Below are 17,245 nucleotides of genomic sequence, written 5' to 3'. Positions count from 1 at the left end.
ATATAATATAGGTAAAGTTGAGCTTTACCTATATTATTTAGCACTGGCTGTTGGCAACACATACAATGATACTACCACAATCCAATATCACTACCAACTATAGTCATTAACACATTTTGCTTCCTATAATTATGTTCAAACATTAAAATTCCACATTTACAGTATATCGATTTTCTAGTAAAAGCCAGAACTTTCTGTGAATTTCGGTGCAAAAGATCACCTCCTTTGTGTTTGTGTTGGATGAAGTCACTGCATCCTGGGCCTGTTGAAGGAAACCAAGCAGCCATTACTGTAAACTGAACACAAAGCAAATCAGTGAGTCCTGCTCTGCTTATCAGGGGACCTGCCATATCAGTTTGGGTAGTTGTGTTGTGATGTAAGGACAACAAAATGTCAGGTTCACTTGTAGATCAAGTCAACCATGTTTTATCTCTCAAACAGTGGAGCTCAGCTGTGGCCAGTTCAGGTCTGACTCYGGCTGCCTGGCTGAGCGTCTCATGGGGAACGCGCGGCGCTGTGGGCGGCAGTGACTTCCAGCCATGAAAACTTTGAAAGCTCAGGCCTAGAAAAACATAAATAACTACAATAAGACAATGTTTCTGTGTTTTTTTCCTTCATCCTACATCTGACTCAAACACACACCAGTGCTGATTTGTGTTCAAAACACCAAATTTAAATGGCTACTTCAACCAAATGTGCTTAAATGTTTCCTCCTTTCCATCTAAACTCATAAAACCCATTGATAATATCATTGATAAAAATTTATGGATGACACCAAGCAAGGAGAAGCAGGCCAGCTAATTACCATTTTATCCATCTGAAGAGACCCCAGCTCTGATATTGGTTTAAACCCAAGAAATAATTGATGCATGCAATCACAAATTGGTTCTCCGCCTAAAATTTGGGTCCATTATTTCATTAGATGAAGCCACATTCCTCGTGCCAAAATTATTTGTGTGTCCAACACAGAAATTCAAATCCTGTTAGTTCTGATAATGTTGAGCTTTTTCTTTTTTTTTTTTTCAAATCAAGACAGAGAGGAACTTTCAGATGAAAAACAAAGAGCAACTTTAAATACAAACATAAATGAAAAGGTTTCTACCTCAGCTCTTTTTATCTTTTTTAAGTTTAATGGCTTGTTTGTTTGCGTGCATGCATATTTGATGTTGTGTATTTGTGAGTGTATGTGTGTGTGTGTGATTTAGCTGCTATGCCATAGAGAGGTCCTATCCTGGGGTGCCTTCTTGCATATGTAATTGGATGTTACTGTAAATAATTGCCTGGGCATGTGCCAGTGTGATGATGGTTTATGATTTGTGTTTGTGTGTGTGTTTGTCGGCTSGTGTGTGACTGTATGTGTGTAGAAGTGATGCGCATCCCCCTGAATGTTTGTCTGTCTCTGCGTGCACTCTGCGTGTGTGTTTGCATGCGTGTGTGTGTGTGTGTGAGCACATCTGCCCCATCCGTACTCCACTCTCAAGTCCCACTGATTCTCCTTTCCAGCCATGTTGAATCCTCTTTTCCTTATCAGGCGAGCCCAGGCCTGCATCAGGCTCTCCTTGCTATGACAGAGGCTACAACAATAGGCCTGCGATACCGCTGCTTAGCGCTGCGTTTCGGAGGGGAAACCTGCCACGGGCGCAGATTAACTACAACACACACACACACACACACACACACAAAATAGATTGCAGCCTCCAAAACAAAACATTTTTCAGAATGCCTCCTCTTGATTAATGAAGCAATGACAAGAAGAAAAATATAATTTCTGAAACAGAAAAATCTGCCACCACTTGTTAAAGTTTAGGGGTAGCTAACAATAAACACAGCAGAGGGAGAGGGTGGGCAAAAGGGGTGAGATAAATGGCTTGAGTGATGGGCTGAATAATTTCTGGAGCATTTTTTTATTTTTTTTATTTTTATTTTTGAAGGTGGGGGGGTATGGGCCCATATTCTTACCCTTGTACTAAATTACACAATAATCAGCCTCCATCAGTTGACAGCTTGTGCCTCTTTCTCTGTCCCAGGTGAAAATTAGGACAGTATCTTGACATTTTCGCTCCTCTGTAGTCTACAAGCTAAAGCTCTCTGTTCGCAGCCAAAAGCAGCACACTGTCTGCACGCTGAYGCGCTCTCGCCCTCCCACACATAAAACACACACGTAAGTGCTTTCACAAAGACAGAAACACGCTGCATGTCCGCGAACACATGTATTTCCTAGCTAAACTCCTTTTTTTTTTGGCCAAAAATATGAACCGCCGATCCTGTTTGAGAGGGAGAGACAGGACCCCGGCAGTTTAAAGAACAAATATTTAAGAGCTGGTTTGTATGGAAAAGTAAATTAAAATGAACAGAATTGGAAAAAAATGGAGCGATTCTTCTATTGTTTCAAATTATTATATCTCAGCTGCYAGTGGTTTCCCTGAGGTAACATTATTCTTTGTCATTAGGTCACAAAACACACTTTAAAATCCCACTTAGGTTTACATATGTGATATTTGATTCAAGGGTACTGTGGTCAAACTCAACTGTTATTATACCTAATTAGCCTAAAGCWCTTATTGACTTTTATTATGTTCTTTTAACCTGCAAGTTTTCAAATTATTACCTTTTTTTCAAGGTCCTCGTGTGATTATAACAGTTCATCTGTTTTAATCATGAAGCAATTCTCCCAGTAAGTTGAGCTCATACAGTAATATTAAGATAGAAGACAAGATAAAGGAGCAACAACTGCCTGATAGATGTTAATCTGGAATTAAGCGAGCTTTGTGCATTTCAATTACTGTGTAATTTCTGCTAAAAGGCCCTCAAAACACATAACAACCAGGACTCTATTGAATCCAGACTCATTACAGTTGCACCTTGACTAAGCCCTGGTAATTAGCATTGGTAAGGCATTGTATAAGAGGGAGCAACATCCTCATCAACACACATTTACAACACAGCTCTAAATCTGCTGCTCATTAATAGCTTGCCTCCCAATCAATTATTAACACCTACAATGGAAGCCGAGCTTGCCAGGGCCAGGCCTGTTACTCCAGGCAAACCGTAGGCCATCTTCTCTTCCTGGTTCGGTCCAACACAGGTAATTACTGCTTTTAAAGACACCTGCTACTCAATAGCTTCGACCCAGACTGTTAATTTAGCCCCCCGACTGCAGACATTTATGTCTGAGTGTCACTATTAATTTGTGTTAATTTGGAAAGTGTGAGAAAGCCGGGCGGAGGCRTTCTGTCGGCAGCCGGCTGAATGTGCTCGTCGCTCACCTGTGCTGGGGCTTCGGCTGTAATTGGACTCTAATGGTCTGATTGATCAGTGAGCGGGGTGAGGGATGAGACGACACTCTGGCAGCTCCATCAGTCAGACAGAGAGCAAAGAGGAGTAGAGGGAAAGGGGCTAACAAYAGTAGCATTTAGCCAACTCTTGGKTTTTTTTCCCTATTTTTCTTTTTTRGTTTGGCATTTTTTCWCCCTGTAGGTTTTTTTGTGTGCGTGTGATARTRTGMKACTTGCTTTGAGCTTTCCCATTCTTCCTCCCTTTACAGAGTGYGCTAACCAGCTAAATTCASCAAGCAGGCTCTGACCCAGTTGTGGCTTTCTTTAACATGTCTTTGTTCCCCATAAAGCTGCTAAAATCTCAAAGTGATGTGCCTAAATATAAAGCTAAAAATGTACAGTACTACTTCTATCTTGCAAATGTCATAAGAAGACAAGAGAGGTCTGCCTTCTTCGGATGATAGTTGGTAAACCATGGCTACGAAAAGGAGTCTAAACACTTGTAAGCAGCTGTCTAATCCATCTGATGAAGTAGATTTTKAAAACTGACAAGGTGTCAACAGCAACCAGTGTTTAATAATATAGGTAAAGCTCAATTTTTAATCCAAATAGGAGAAAAGTATGTTAGCATCCCTGCAGGTAGTTCAGACATTACGCAAACAAAAGTGACAGACTTTTTGCTCTTTGCTGAAGTTACGGTTGAYGAAATAGTTTTACGAATTTTTGCCTTTGGCCCCCAAACCAGTCATTTTTATGTTTGGTCCACTGGCAACTGAACTTGAATAGCCCCGTTCTAAATGATGACCATAATCATGACAAAAGCATGGGGGGGTGGGGGGTGGGGGGGGGTGATACCTGTGGTTGCATCCATTGCATTAGCATGGTGGCATTTTCTACAAAGTAGCTTCACACTGATGTGGTTTGAGAGAGTTGTGCTGAAAAAGGTGATAATAGTGAGTGTGCAGGAGAGCATCTTGGGGACACAGAAAGTACTAAGATGGATTTTTTTTATTTAAACGTGGCATGTTCTAACAGGTTCAGTAGGTTGTAGAGAGCAGAACGTGTGAACTGGAGCTAAGGAATTAGCTGAAACAGAAAAACCAGAGATGAAGTGAAAACTGCCTGACTAACTTAGGTTAGACCCTGGGCATCATGTGCGAGTGGTCAGTCCTGCATCAAACTCAGAGACATTGATGTTCCATGTCATGAATGCACGGCCACTACAATGATAAAGCATCACTTGCTGTGGAAGTTTTGTACATGTTTAAAGCTATTGTGGACTTATCACACTTATTATGGGCCCCTCACTGCATGTTTAATACACTAAGGTGCTTAGACCGTTCAAAGACCATCCATTCTGGCTGACTTTTTAACTTTACAGWAGGATTGTCATCCCAGACAACAGTCTCCTTATTGAACATAGCTCAGAACCACGTTAAATACTAAATTTCTTCTTTTTTAAAAAAATAATCTCAATAATTAAAGAGGCAATATCATGTAAAATCAACTTTTTTGAGTTTTATGTCATGTTATAAAGTTATACTCTCATAAAAAACATGCCCTAAGCCTTGCTCTGACTCATTCATTCATGTTTGAGAAATCCTGCAGTGTTTTTAGGCAGCCATGCTGAGGAGCAAAACGACAGGTGGGGGCCAGAAATGCCTTTTGGGACCAGAAACGCCCCTGGGACGTGTCTTTAAGCAGAGCTTCCTCATCACGGAGCACACCTCCTCACCCTCCACCCCACACACCCCTCCCATGACTCCTGCAGGCTCTCGGCAGTAACAGAGCAAAAGTAATCGTGTTTCCATCCAGTTGTAGAGTGAATTTTTATTGAACTTTTTAAAATTTGCAAAAAATTAAATAAATAAGAATTCAAATCTAGACTGTTTCCATCTAGTTTCCCTCTCGACAGTTTGATGCGAATAAACGAGGCTATGCAACGMGTGATTACGTCAGACGTCTGCGACAAGCTTTGCGGTAGTAAACAGGAAGAGAAACTTGCTAACTAGCAGAGGCTAATCATCTCGGGACAATGGAGCGATTTTTCGTGAATGCCTTGCTATTGGGCAAGTTGTAATTATTCTACCTATTCAGCTAGTACAGGCTATGTTTAACKCTGCCAGGAGACGTTGTWGTTTGCAGCCATGTTTTCGYGCGTTTATGATRACATCCGGGTCGAGGCAGGAAAGCGGAAACAGCTGAACGTCAYGTGAGGTAAGTATGCGCTACATCAGAATTTATTCAGCAAACGTGTTTCCATCTCCCATTTTGCGCATGAACTACTTTGCGAATCATCCAAAAACCACCTCAAGTGAGCGTAAAAAGCTTTTTAGCGAATTGAGGAATTTTTTTTCAAATTTTGCTGTTTCCATCCGACTTTTTTTTCACACTTTTAATGCGACACTTCTAAATGCGCATCAAAAAGCTGTAAGAAAATTCGTATTCAATAAACTGAAGTCGATATTAAAAACACCATTGTTAAATAAAATGATTTGTTGAAGGAATCAAACCATACAACACCAGAATTCTGGATCTGAGTGAGGTTTATTGTCACTCAAGCTGACAGGAAACCAACACTACCGGAAAAACAGGAAGTTCATGTATTTATACACCGTCTTCAATGCCTGCGTTCGCCCCTACTGACCTATGGCTGAATCACAGGCATTCAGACAAAATCCTCAGCTACTCTTATCACATCAGTTGATGTGTTGTCACATACTGTATTTCGGACAAGTAACTAATCTATATCAATCAAAACATAATAGATTAAACACTGTCAACATTACAAAAAGGAAAACCTAAGAATATAGTGTTGTGCTTTTAACATCAGTACTAACCTCTAATAACTTTAAATTTCTTCAAAGCCTTGATGGAAACACGGTTAGAGAAAATGAAACTTAACTGTCTGCTGCTCTTAACTCAGTGAAGCTCTTTTCAGATTCAAAATACCTTTGAGGAAATGTATTTTCAGATGCCAAGTAAACTGCATCATAGTGCGTGCCCCATGCCCCCCCCCCACCCTTGCACTGAAATGGGACAGGACAGACAGTGGTTCTTAAGGAGACAGAGGCCAATTTCCAGGCATTCAGAAGAGGAAGGTATGAGAAGATAAGTTGATTTTCTATTTAAACATAAAACAGCATTTTAATAACTGCTAAAGGCGACATAGATACTTTATTATGGTATAGTATTTAAATGTATGCCTGAGAAACACATAATATTGCCCCTTTAAAAACTAGTTCTATATTTGGATGAAAAAAAGACTCACAGTCAAGTCATTCAAGAGTGATGGAGAGTATACTGCAAAACTACCTAAAGGAAGTCAGGCATAAGAGCTGACAGTGCAATGTGTTTGTGTTAACAGGTCTGCAGCAGCAATAACTACAACTGCTGTCTCGTATGCCAAGCTGAGCCCCTGGGGTCCTCAGACCTGCCACGGCAACCCATCAGCTGTGAAATCTGCTTTCCTCTTTGATAAATGGTCGAGATGTGACCCTATCTCTGTCCTGCAGATGCCCAGATTTCCTGTCATGCTCTTTCCCTTCTGTTTTTTTTTTTTTATTTTTTTTCCTGCCATTTCTCTCTGCCTGACTTTCCCTATCGCTTTTCACTCTCTCTTTTTCAGGCTTCACACCTCTCTTTCAAGGCCTGCCTGGACAACGAAATGCTCCACTCGCCGCTCTTTCTCAGCATCATCCACCMCTCCGCTCCGCTTGCTGAGGCCTGTCGTCCACCTGCAGCCAAACCCACGGGGTCCACAGCGAACACCAGCCTTCTTCTTTTTTTTTTCTTTGCCTCTGGGGAACGCTCACACCCCCACCACCCCAACCCTCCCATCTTTATGCCTCCATAGTACTGCTCCCCAGATACCAGTCTAACCCAGCACATTCTCCTCCTGAATGGCTCCGCGTGCACCAAAGTGCTTCTCCCGTCCACTTTAATGCAAACGCTGCTTAAATTCACTGTAATTTCATTATTTACTGTAAGCCACTTTAAGGACTCGTTACACTTTAGTCCCTATCTGGGCGTTACGCCAGGGATTGAGAAACGGACCCGTGCACCGCATGTGGTGGCTCAACAAAAATAGCTCGACCTCTAAAGTGTCCCATCTTAAACGGTGTGTCTGGATGGAGGGATATAATATGTTTGATTTCAGAGAGAGCATATCAATATCTCACCAGCGGGTCGTGTGTTTCAGGCGCGAGGGAGGCATCACTCCTGCCTCACACCTGACTGCCTTCGGATAATTCACTCACCTTTACAGTTTCAAAAAATCTACGAGAGTAAAAGAAGATTTAATGGTCTGCAGAGGTCACACTTCATAAGAATGGCTGAGGGCAGAGACCTATGAAGCAATGAGCCTTTATTTCTACCTAAAATACTTTCTACCACCTTGTGACCCTGCTCTGTAGCCCTGACATGCATCAGAACTACAACCGGGCTTTCTTCTTTTTCTTCTCTCTCACCTCTTTCTTCTCCCACTCACATTTGTTGTTTCGACTTCTCCCTCTCCAGGTGAGGCATCGAGCTTCGCTTCTGTCTCCATGTGAAGATTTGAGCAACTCCCCTGCCTCCCACTGAAATAACTGAGATAAATACTGCAGTATTTTAGAGATACTGCCAACGGCTGCGTGTTTAACAAGGCAGCGGCTTGATAACTAGAGGCTTGATTAAAAAAAAAAAAAAGAAAGAAGCAAAAGTATGCCACTGCAAACAAAACGATTCCCTCGTGACGCACAAACTACAACCATTGTTGAGGTTTCTGGCTTATTTAGCATCTAAGTAAGTAAGGAGAAAGTTACAGTAAACCCTAAACGGAGGCTCGGTTATACAAAAATGTGCCAGTTGGGTTGACCTAGTCTTTAATAAGAGATGGTGAGAAGCTGCTAACAGCCCCTACCCCATTTGAGAGATGAAAGTTGCGAGTGAAAGAGGGCAAGCAGCAAAGCATTAAAAAAAGCTCCCATGAGAATAAGACACACATGAGATCCTTAAAGGCAGAACTTCTTTCTCTGCTTTTAATTGCAAGCAGGGTTAGGAATGTTCTGTAACCCCTCCACAGCCTATTACAGGTGATGACCACCACCTGCTCACGCTTTCTTTAAAAAAGGGAGAAGTGGAAAGCTGCAGGAAATTCTTCAGAGGGCAGGTCGTTAAGAACTTCTCACTCTCGCCAGGAGCAACAATCAGTTTATGCATCACGTTCAGCGCTCAGAATTTGTTTGTATGTGCTGAAAACGGTGCCAGAAACCTGCTGCTGATGTGTCTGATGGGCAGCTGAGCTCTGATGCCTTTCTGTGGGCGAGCCCTGCTGGGGAGATATATGGAGTGTATTACTGTAGAAGGCGACTTGAGGTGTTGCTCTGTCAAATCTCCTTTCCACTCAAGGATAACTGGCTTTGCGCTGAAAGAAGCCATATTTCATGGCTCTAATACAGCTGGAGTTATTTAAAGCCACTGATGACTTCAAACCCACGAGGGGTGCTCAGAAAACAGTCCAAACCTCTCTGAAAATGATTTAATAAAGTTATGCGTTTCAGGAATCTAGGAAAATAAGAGGGGCGGCTTCTCAATCCGAAATCCTCGTGGACTTTTCCTTATGTGTCTTAACAGGATGAATGAGACTTTAATAGGAATTTCTTAATTAATCCAAATGCAAAATGGAGTATCAAACCCATGAAGGACTTGTCACTCCAGCAGAGCAGCAGGTCAGCTCCAGCCTCTGCTGGGATCTTGGAAACAAGAGATAGAAAGCTTCTGTGTGCAGGCTAACGACAGAAATAATGAACAGTGACTTCATTCAACGGAAACATGGCTTGAGCTCTAAATCCACCAATTAAAATGTTTTTTTCTCTCTCTCTCTTCATAAAATATGGAGATTAAACAGTTGAAACAGACTCATGTTGTGAGCCACTCGGTTCCCACAGGAGTCACCTCAGAAGGTTTGGATGTCATGGATGTTGCAATTAATTTGGGCTTTTAAACTTAAGCAGAATCGTTTCGCCTGGACTGCAATAAAAACATAAAGCTCAGTCCTGAAATAAATGCAAGATCTAGCATTCCTTTAAGGAATGCATGTGGCCTGCTGAGTTTCAAACTAAGATGTGAATATTTCATGCAGTACTGTGAGATTTGGGAGCACTCAACTCAACTACAACCAGATTTAATCTGATCACAGTGTCTGTAAAGCTGACTACAACTACATTTCTGTGTTTTTGCAGTTTGACTGTTGAGACCCATACTAAAAGGCAATCCGTTAAAGATCAACGATTCCTTTCTGTATGTTTCAATAAAATCAGTCCAATCGTTCAAGAGAATTTTTTTAAACATGATGGTAAATAAGTACACAGATCAGGCAAAACCATTATTGTCCTTATTTAACATAATTTGAAAGAAATTTTCATTATAATAAATATAATCTTAAAAACATGTATTGCCCTTAATTAAAAATGTTAAGTTAAACCCTGGAAATCAAAAATTTTCTTCTATTAGATTCTGAACAATCTTTTCAGTATTATCCATCATTTCATTTACAACGCAGTCATGATCACAGTCTTTAAAAATCAATTGGGTGCAGGTTTCCTTCATCTTTCAACAGTTCAGACTCTTCCAGACTCAAATTTCAAGTTATGTATAAATTTTAGCTCATTTTTATCATCTGAGAATAACTTTGTCTTGTGAAAAAAAAAACGCAGAGAGCGATGCTATGGAACAAAAGGTGCTTCCTGTTACAAAACAGCTTTAAGATTTTAATTACAAGGTTTTACCTTTCTTTGATACAAAGTAACGTTAATTTTCTAAAACTACGTTCCATATCAGGAGACAACACATAAAGATGCAAATCAACTGGTCTAATGTGACAGACAAGTTCTATACATGGTATGTAATATGGGTTGAATTTAAATAAAACATTTAAATTTTACTTGCTTCACTAAGAGTTTGTTTTTACAATTATACATACAAAACACTACCTGTTTGCCAGTGAAAATGTAAATTTTCACATTTTAGAAAACTAAAAAAGTCTTAAAATTAATGTAGCTCTTTTTTTTTTTACAATTGTGTTTATTTCCTGTAAACCATCTTGTCGAGCCCACAATCAAAGCTAAAATGTGAAAAGAAAATCAGTAAAAACTGCTCCATATTTGTTTGGGTTTCTAAAGCACTAAGTGACAGCAGACACGAAAAAATAGAGTGTTCCACTATTCTGCAACCAGTGGGTTGCTAGTTCAATCCCCTGTTCCATCCGTCTCAGGCAAGACACTTCCTCCGCCTTGCTTATTGGGGGTCCGGTGGTACCGGTGCGTGGTTGCCTCGCCTCTGTCAGTGTGGCTACAATGTAGCTCACCACCACCAAGTGTCTTTGCGCTTTAATAAGTTCGTTGTGATTTTCTTAAAATCCTTCACAAATCCTCACTTTATTGTGTTCAGCTTGTGTGTGAACAATAAGTACAAACAGACAAAATAGCCAGGGAAGTGTAGATTTTTAAAACACTCAAATTAAAATCATACAATTTAAAACTGTGTAGCAATCCAGTGAATGAGAATTATGTTGGATATTTTACTTTATGAGTTCAATATGAAGAACACAGATACTGCTCTGCTTCCCACAGGTTCCTGCAGATCTGAGACAAATGGCTTCTAAAGAATTTCCAGAATCTGAGTTTTCATTGCTTTTTGTTTGGAACAATGAGTTTTGTCATATTTGCTTACCTGAGCCTGATCTTCTAAACAACCTTTTGCAATCACACCTTTATTGCTTCGTGCCTTCAGAGCCCCCTCTTTAATTCTTTTTCTATTTGCTTCATCCTAACAGTGTGTGGCTTTAATTTGTCTTTTTATTGCAAACACAAATTTGGTCAGTCTATTAGAAAGTTGATACCTAAGTGTTTGAAGTTTTCAGAGTAAAGACATACCAGTGCAGTGGTGTCAGTGCTCATCTCGATCTTCCCTTCGAACGGACCCCAGGTTGTTCCCACAGGAAGCTGCTGTCGGCTGTGGACCCGACGCTCGCCGTCTTTAAGGAACGCGTCCAGCTCCCCTGGAAGGAAAAACACACCACAGAATCCAGAAACAATCAGCCTCAGAGATCTACAGAAGACCTGCTTCACATCAAACTCGTCCTTTATTCTTCAACAGGCAGTACTGTGAAGGTTAAAGGCAAGCAAATCAAGTGAGCATCCATCTGATGGTGTTCCTCAGGCCCACGGAGCCCTAACCTTATTTGAAAGGTGTCTCATGTGGAGATAATCTGAGTGAGACAGTGCAGGCGAGAGCAGCGAGTGGCAGGCCTATTTCTGCTGAAGCAGGAAGGCAAGGCCCTTGTTAGTGCTGCGYAGAGCTCCAGTTAATTAACAGTGGGACCGGATCGCACCGTTAGTACCACCGGTCCTCACCTCCCTGACACCCCCCAGCTATTTTATCTCTTAGATTCAATGTACTTTTTTAGGATGGTGATTAATCAAATAGTTATGATAAACCACATGGTGAGCTGTGACGTGATTTACAGAGGAGGATGTCTCCCTTGTGTGTTTGTGTGTGGATGTGTGTATGTCTGTGTGTAGGTGTGTGTGTGCGTGAAAGAGGAAATACACAACTCCCATCTCTACGTGTTGAACTGGTTGCCTTAAAGCTATAAAATCTTGTCTGAATCTTATTAGACAACTTTAAGTTTAGACATTTTAAACTTAAAAGTTGAACTATCTCAAAGGAACAAATAAATACATACTTGCAAACTGTTTGAAAGAACTAAATGTTGTGAATCAAAGACATGCAAAGGTCTTGTATTTCTTTAAAAAACACTACACTGTGAGTTTTACATTAAGACCACTGAACATCAAGTTACACCTGTTAAGATTAAACCTTCGAAATAACATTACTCACATTTTCACAAAAGATCTGACACTCAGAGCATGTCTTCTGAATGACTCAGCTATTCCCACCATCATTTTAGCTCAATATGTGAAACTGACTGAGACGTTATTTTTGTCTTGGTCATGATTGATTTGTTCTGGCAGCCATCTTGAATTGGGCTGACTCTAAAATGTGATCAGTTGTAGACGAAAATCTGGGTGTCCGTCACACTGTCTTGTCTGCACTTTAGCTCCTGAACGAAGCTATTGATAGCAGTCAAAATTCACATGGTAACTGTTCTTGGTCCAACGGAGGTCTGAAAACATTTTGGGGTCAAAGGTCAAATATGAAGATCAGGTAAAGTCATCTTTGTGGCTTGGATCCCCTTACTTTGGAGGGTACACATAAGTGGTAGGTCACTGAAATAAAGAGGAAGTCATGTTTACACGTTTTTGATATAACTACATGCGTTTTAGAATATTTAAGTCCAAAAATAGAGGTCAACAGGTAACTGCATGCCCAGTGCATTGAATGCAGACAACTCTAAGGCAGATAGGGGCCCACCAGTCCATGCTTTCCCATCAAGTTCTACCTTGTTTTTTCTGTGCTGTTAGCATTAGTGCAGCTGTAAGACCATCAGATATTTAGTTTAGGCTCAGTATGTCAGTAGTTTTCATTGAACTTTTATAATGTGCTTCCAGAGTTAGAAAAAGTCTTAGATAGATTTAATGGTTTTCATGTGTCGCAGTCAGCCATAGGTGCCTGTAGGTGTCCAGGGGTCCCTGAGGGTCTTTATCTTGCTTAGTTTTTGTTTTATGCTATGAAGTATGACCATTAATGCTGAACATCTCAGTCAGAGGAAGGTTTAAGCTTGGATTATACCTCAATACGACATAAGACAGTGGGTTGGAGATTGCGTCATTTTGGACGTCTTTTTCCTGAGCGGGTATAAATGGGCTAAAGACGCGGAGGGCCATAAATTATTATAGAGCCTCCCTCTGCCCTCCCACAGCTAATATAAGTACATAAACAGCAATAATGATGGCTGGATATTGTGTTTTTTATGTAGTTTTGATCAGTGTTTTGTTGGGTGAAGAGTCTGCAGAGGAAAACCTTTTTTATGTTAATGGTGATGATGAAAAAATACATGAAAATCAGCTGCGTGCTCACATTCAATTGATCAAACCAGCTGCTCTTCTAGTTCTTTTAACAACTGGCTTCAGACTAAAAATCATTTTTAACAAAATAACCCGCAGAAGTCAGAGTTAATCGAAGTCCAGCAGCAGCACTGAGGACCTGTACCGCTGCGGTGTTCATCATGAACAAAAACACCCATGAAGTTCTAACCAATCACACGCTCTAAGCCGCAAGGTCCACATCGCAGAGTTCTGACTGGGGGTAATGCATACGACATCTGTCACTGAGGGATAGCAGTGGGAGAGCAGACGGAAGTTGCACAGTTTTTTTGTCACTCAGCAGGGGGAACAAGACTGTGACTCGAAGTATAAACCAGCCTGTAGACCCAAAATGCAGGTGACACATGGATCCCACAAACAAATGAGTATTTGYAAAAATAAAAGTGCTGAAGTGGCAGATAAGACCCTTCCACTGAACTCCAAAAGACATGAGGCAGACTGAGACGACATCTTACATTGTGTACGGCTCAACTGACGAAAATACAGAGACACAAAGAATATAAAGACAACGCAAATGAATATGATCACAAACACCTGACAAGAAGACAACCAGAAATAGGGTGAGTGTGATCAGAGCCAGAGCAAAACTGGGGAACAAGACAAAACAGAAAATTTGGAGTAAGGAACAAAGTGGCAACATAACTAAACAGAAGAGATAAATCTAATCATAAAACACAAAAGGTACGGGTAAGAAAAAACAAAACAAAAACACTGATCCTAACAGAAATGCTCTTCCAAACTTGCAAGTAAAACTAATACTTGTGATTATGCTAACAAAGTGGACGTGTGTTGTTAACATTGTTTCTTTTAACCTGTTCAGGAACACATGAGGTCAGGAGGTATTCGGAGCGCTGGGCTCCTGTTGAATGGGCTCCAGTGATCGCTGAACTTTGTGATATGTTAGAATGACCTATTCAGCTCCAGCCTCCTCTGTAAATATCAGCCATGTATCTGCAGCGCTGTTGTGCTTGTCTGTTGTGTTCGTATGGAAATGTGTGCCTATGTGCCACTTTGCATCTATAAACACCATCAAGCCTGGGTCTGGTGTTACCACCTGCTACACAATGACACGCACTGATCAAATACTCATCAATGGTGGTCAGTCCTGGAACAATAAAAAGGTAAATGTCACCCTTCATGAAAATGGATTTGGCAGACCAAATGTGTGCTAAATGAAGGTAGAAAACCAGTGAAATACCAGATCACAGTTTAAATATCTGTTCATGGCTTAGACAGATTACACAGTTTGAAAATTGCCCTTAAAATGAGATATTCTCAACAGCTTTATATCTCATTCTTATTCTTCCTCTGCATCCTGTCCCCCCCCTCCTGCTCCTGCAGTTGCATGCAGTCTTCCCGGTGCTGCAGTGGAAGGTGGGTAAGCTCATTACAGAGAAATAATTAAACACTGGTGCACAGCTGGCCGTCATCACTGAGAGCAACAGCCACCGCTTGATGCATTCTGTTTGTCCTCAGATAAGACTCACGGCCTTTACCCGCTTGGATGCAAGTTCCTGTTTAGCCCCGTTTGACACAAAACACAGACCCTCCCCAGCCAACAACTCTGACTCCTTCTTTCTGTCTCTTTAAATTCAGGGTAGGCCAGTCAGAGTAAAAAAAACGAATAAATAAAGGGAATGGTGAGGAGTAGGTGTGAGAAGAAGAGGGTGGTAAAAAAAAGGGTAGGGTACAATTTGTGAGGTTTGTGGTCGGCCATGTTTAGGTGCCAGTTGTGCTCATCTCCCAACAAATGTTGCCTGAGGACCTTGGCTCACAGATGGCTTGTAACATCTGCTACAGATACAAGTGGAAAATCTCCACAAAACACCCATGGATGAATAATGAGTCCCCTTCATAAACTGTCTGTATGTTCTTTATGAACTTCTTCATTTTACTAGGTTTCAATAAAACCCCACAATTAGGCTCGAACAGATGTGTCATCAGTGACTCTTCTAATATCAGCTGCTACAATAAGTCAGTTTAAAAACCCCAAATCATAGCTTTTTTAACCTAGAAATATATGTTATAGTTACTAAAAAAAACTCATTTTGGACTGTTTGATTTGTTGTTAAGGAGGGGGAGGGGTATGCAAATTTGACATTTTGACCTTTATATCATGTTCTAATTTCATCCCCTCATTAAAAACACACCCACAGTGTTGCTTTGACTGATTCATGCATGTTTGAGAAATCCTTGAATCGCCTGTGGTAGTCATGTGGAGCTGCCTAAAAACTTGCTGGTACATAGCTCCGCCTATTTACACAAATCTCCTCCCTAAAGCTCAGTCTGCAGCTGAGCTCCCGCCCTCCCCTGAGCATAGTTGTGAAGATGTGCTGAAGTGGCAGTGGCAGAAAGGGTAGGAGGTTCTTAAAGAGACAGAGGCCAATTTTAAGGCATTTAGACTATGATGTAAAGTATTCTTTATGTTTTATACAGCTTTTTCAGAATTGAAGGTAACAGAGTTACTTGATTTCAATACCTCCTACCCCCAAATCCCCAACACAGAGGTGTCAAATCCTGGTTCTTCAGGGCCACCATCCATGTTTTACTTCCTGCTCCAGTGCACTTGATTCAGTCATTGAGTCACCTCTTCCAGTTCTGCAGAAGCAGAAATCAGGTGTGTTGGGGCAGAGGAACCAGGATTGCCCACCCCTGATCTGACACTTAAATGCCACACGTTTGGCAACACAGCACATGACCTCATAACACAACTCAAAAGCTGTACCCTACTCCTTTGAAGCCCAACCCAAACCTCTCCACCACCTTCACCCCCTACAACCAACACCCCCCCACAACACAAACCACCACCACCTCATGCCYCCCGCCCTCGATAAGATCATCATCTGTCGTCAGACTCTAGGGTCTGTCCCTGCACTCCACAGATACTTGGCAGACCAATGAATGTCCCTTTGTGTGGAGAGATCCTCCTCAGATAGCACCCAAGATGCTCCACACTGGCATGTGGTTTTTTTCTGTTTTTTTATGTGTGCATGTGCATCCTGTCTTTCTTTTTGTTTTTTTTTTGTTACAGTTCAGAAAAAGAAAAAGAACCAGGGCGTCTCTCTCTCCTTTCAGTGTCCTACAACTGAAAGCTAATGAGTTTCTGGATGGCAGGATGCCAGCCTGCCATCGTTTAAAGAATAAGTGGGTGTGAGCCACTGACAGACAGGAAGGTGAACTACCACTTTCTACCTCTGAATGATATTATTAGATATAATGAAGCTCTTTTCAACAATTCCTTAGTGTGTATTTTTCCCCATTTCCAATTACATTGAAAGAATCATTTTATTTTGCAAAGTATACCCTGAATAACTGCTATTCATTAAAGCTAAGTGATGTTTGCAGAGGTTAATACACTCAAAGCCAACAGAAAAGACAACATTGTGTTAATTCTCATTAAATTGGTTAAGTCAGCATTTTATTTTACCTATGAAATATATGTAAATGATTTCAACTCTAAATGGAAAACTGAAATGAATCAGTTTTGACTTGATTCACGTAACTCAAACTATTTAATTTCATTTCTTTAAAAACAACAATATTATCACATATTACCTTAATGGTCATAAAGGGTTGACCTCAGTATTCTTAATTACAATTTGTGAACTGTATTGAGGTCTTTTATGAGTTTGTGTACTCTGCCTGGTTGATGACATCTTGATAAAATGCCAACAATTCAATGTTGTATCATAAATAACAGAATGCATCTAGACACACAGCTACTTTACAATATAATTATATTGTAAATATTAGCAATGGGTATAATTGTTTGTATATTCCAAATAAGAATTATCACTAGAAAACATTACTGTCACCCATCAAATATATTATTTTATCAGTTGAAATTATTGAAGTTTTAAGAGTTGGTTGATTATAATATTTTGCAGGTTATGTATAAGGCTCATAAAAACATATTACATT

At 40.7% G+C, this 17,245-nt stretch overlaps 1 protein-coding gene across 2 annotated transcripts in view; it reads right to left on the bottom strand.

Annotated features, from left to right (window-relative positions):
* The window catches only part of zfpm2a (zinc finger protein, FOG family member 2a), a gene marked incomplete in the record, with an annotated part of 138,524 nt that overhangs the window by 69,892 nt on the left and 51,387 nt on the right, over window positions 1-17,245 (bottom strand). For both annotated transcript variants that reach the window (XM_014017104.1, XM_014017105.1), the window contains 1 exon segment: window positions 11,192-11,316. In XM_014017104.1, the coding sequence (XP_013872558.1) occupies window positions 11,192-11,316 (125 nt within the window).

This window comes from Austrofundulus limnaeus, unplaced genomic scaffold, assembly GCF_001266775.1.
Source record: "Austrofundulus limnaeus strain Quisiro unplaced genomic scaffold, Austrofundulus_limnaeus-1.0 Scaffold161, whole genome shotgun sequence".
In the NCBI taxonomy this organism is placed as follows: Eukaryota; Metazoa; Chordata; class Actinopteri; order Cyprinodontiformes; family Rivulidae; genus Austrofundulus; species Austrofundulus limnaeus.
The sequence above is the reverse complement of the archived record's forward strand: the minus strand, read 5'-3'. Positions and strand labels throughout refer to the sequence as shown.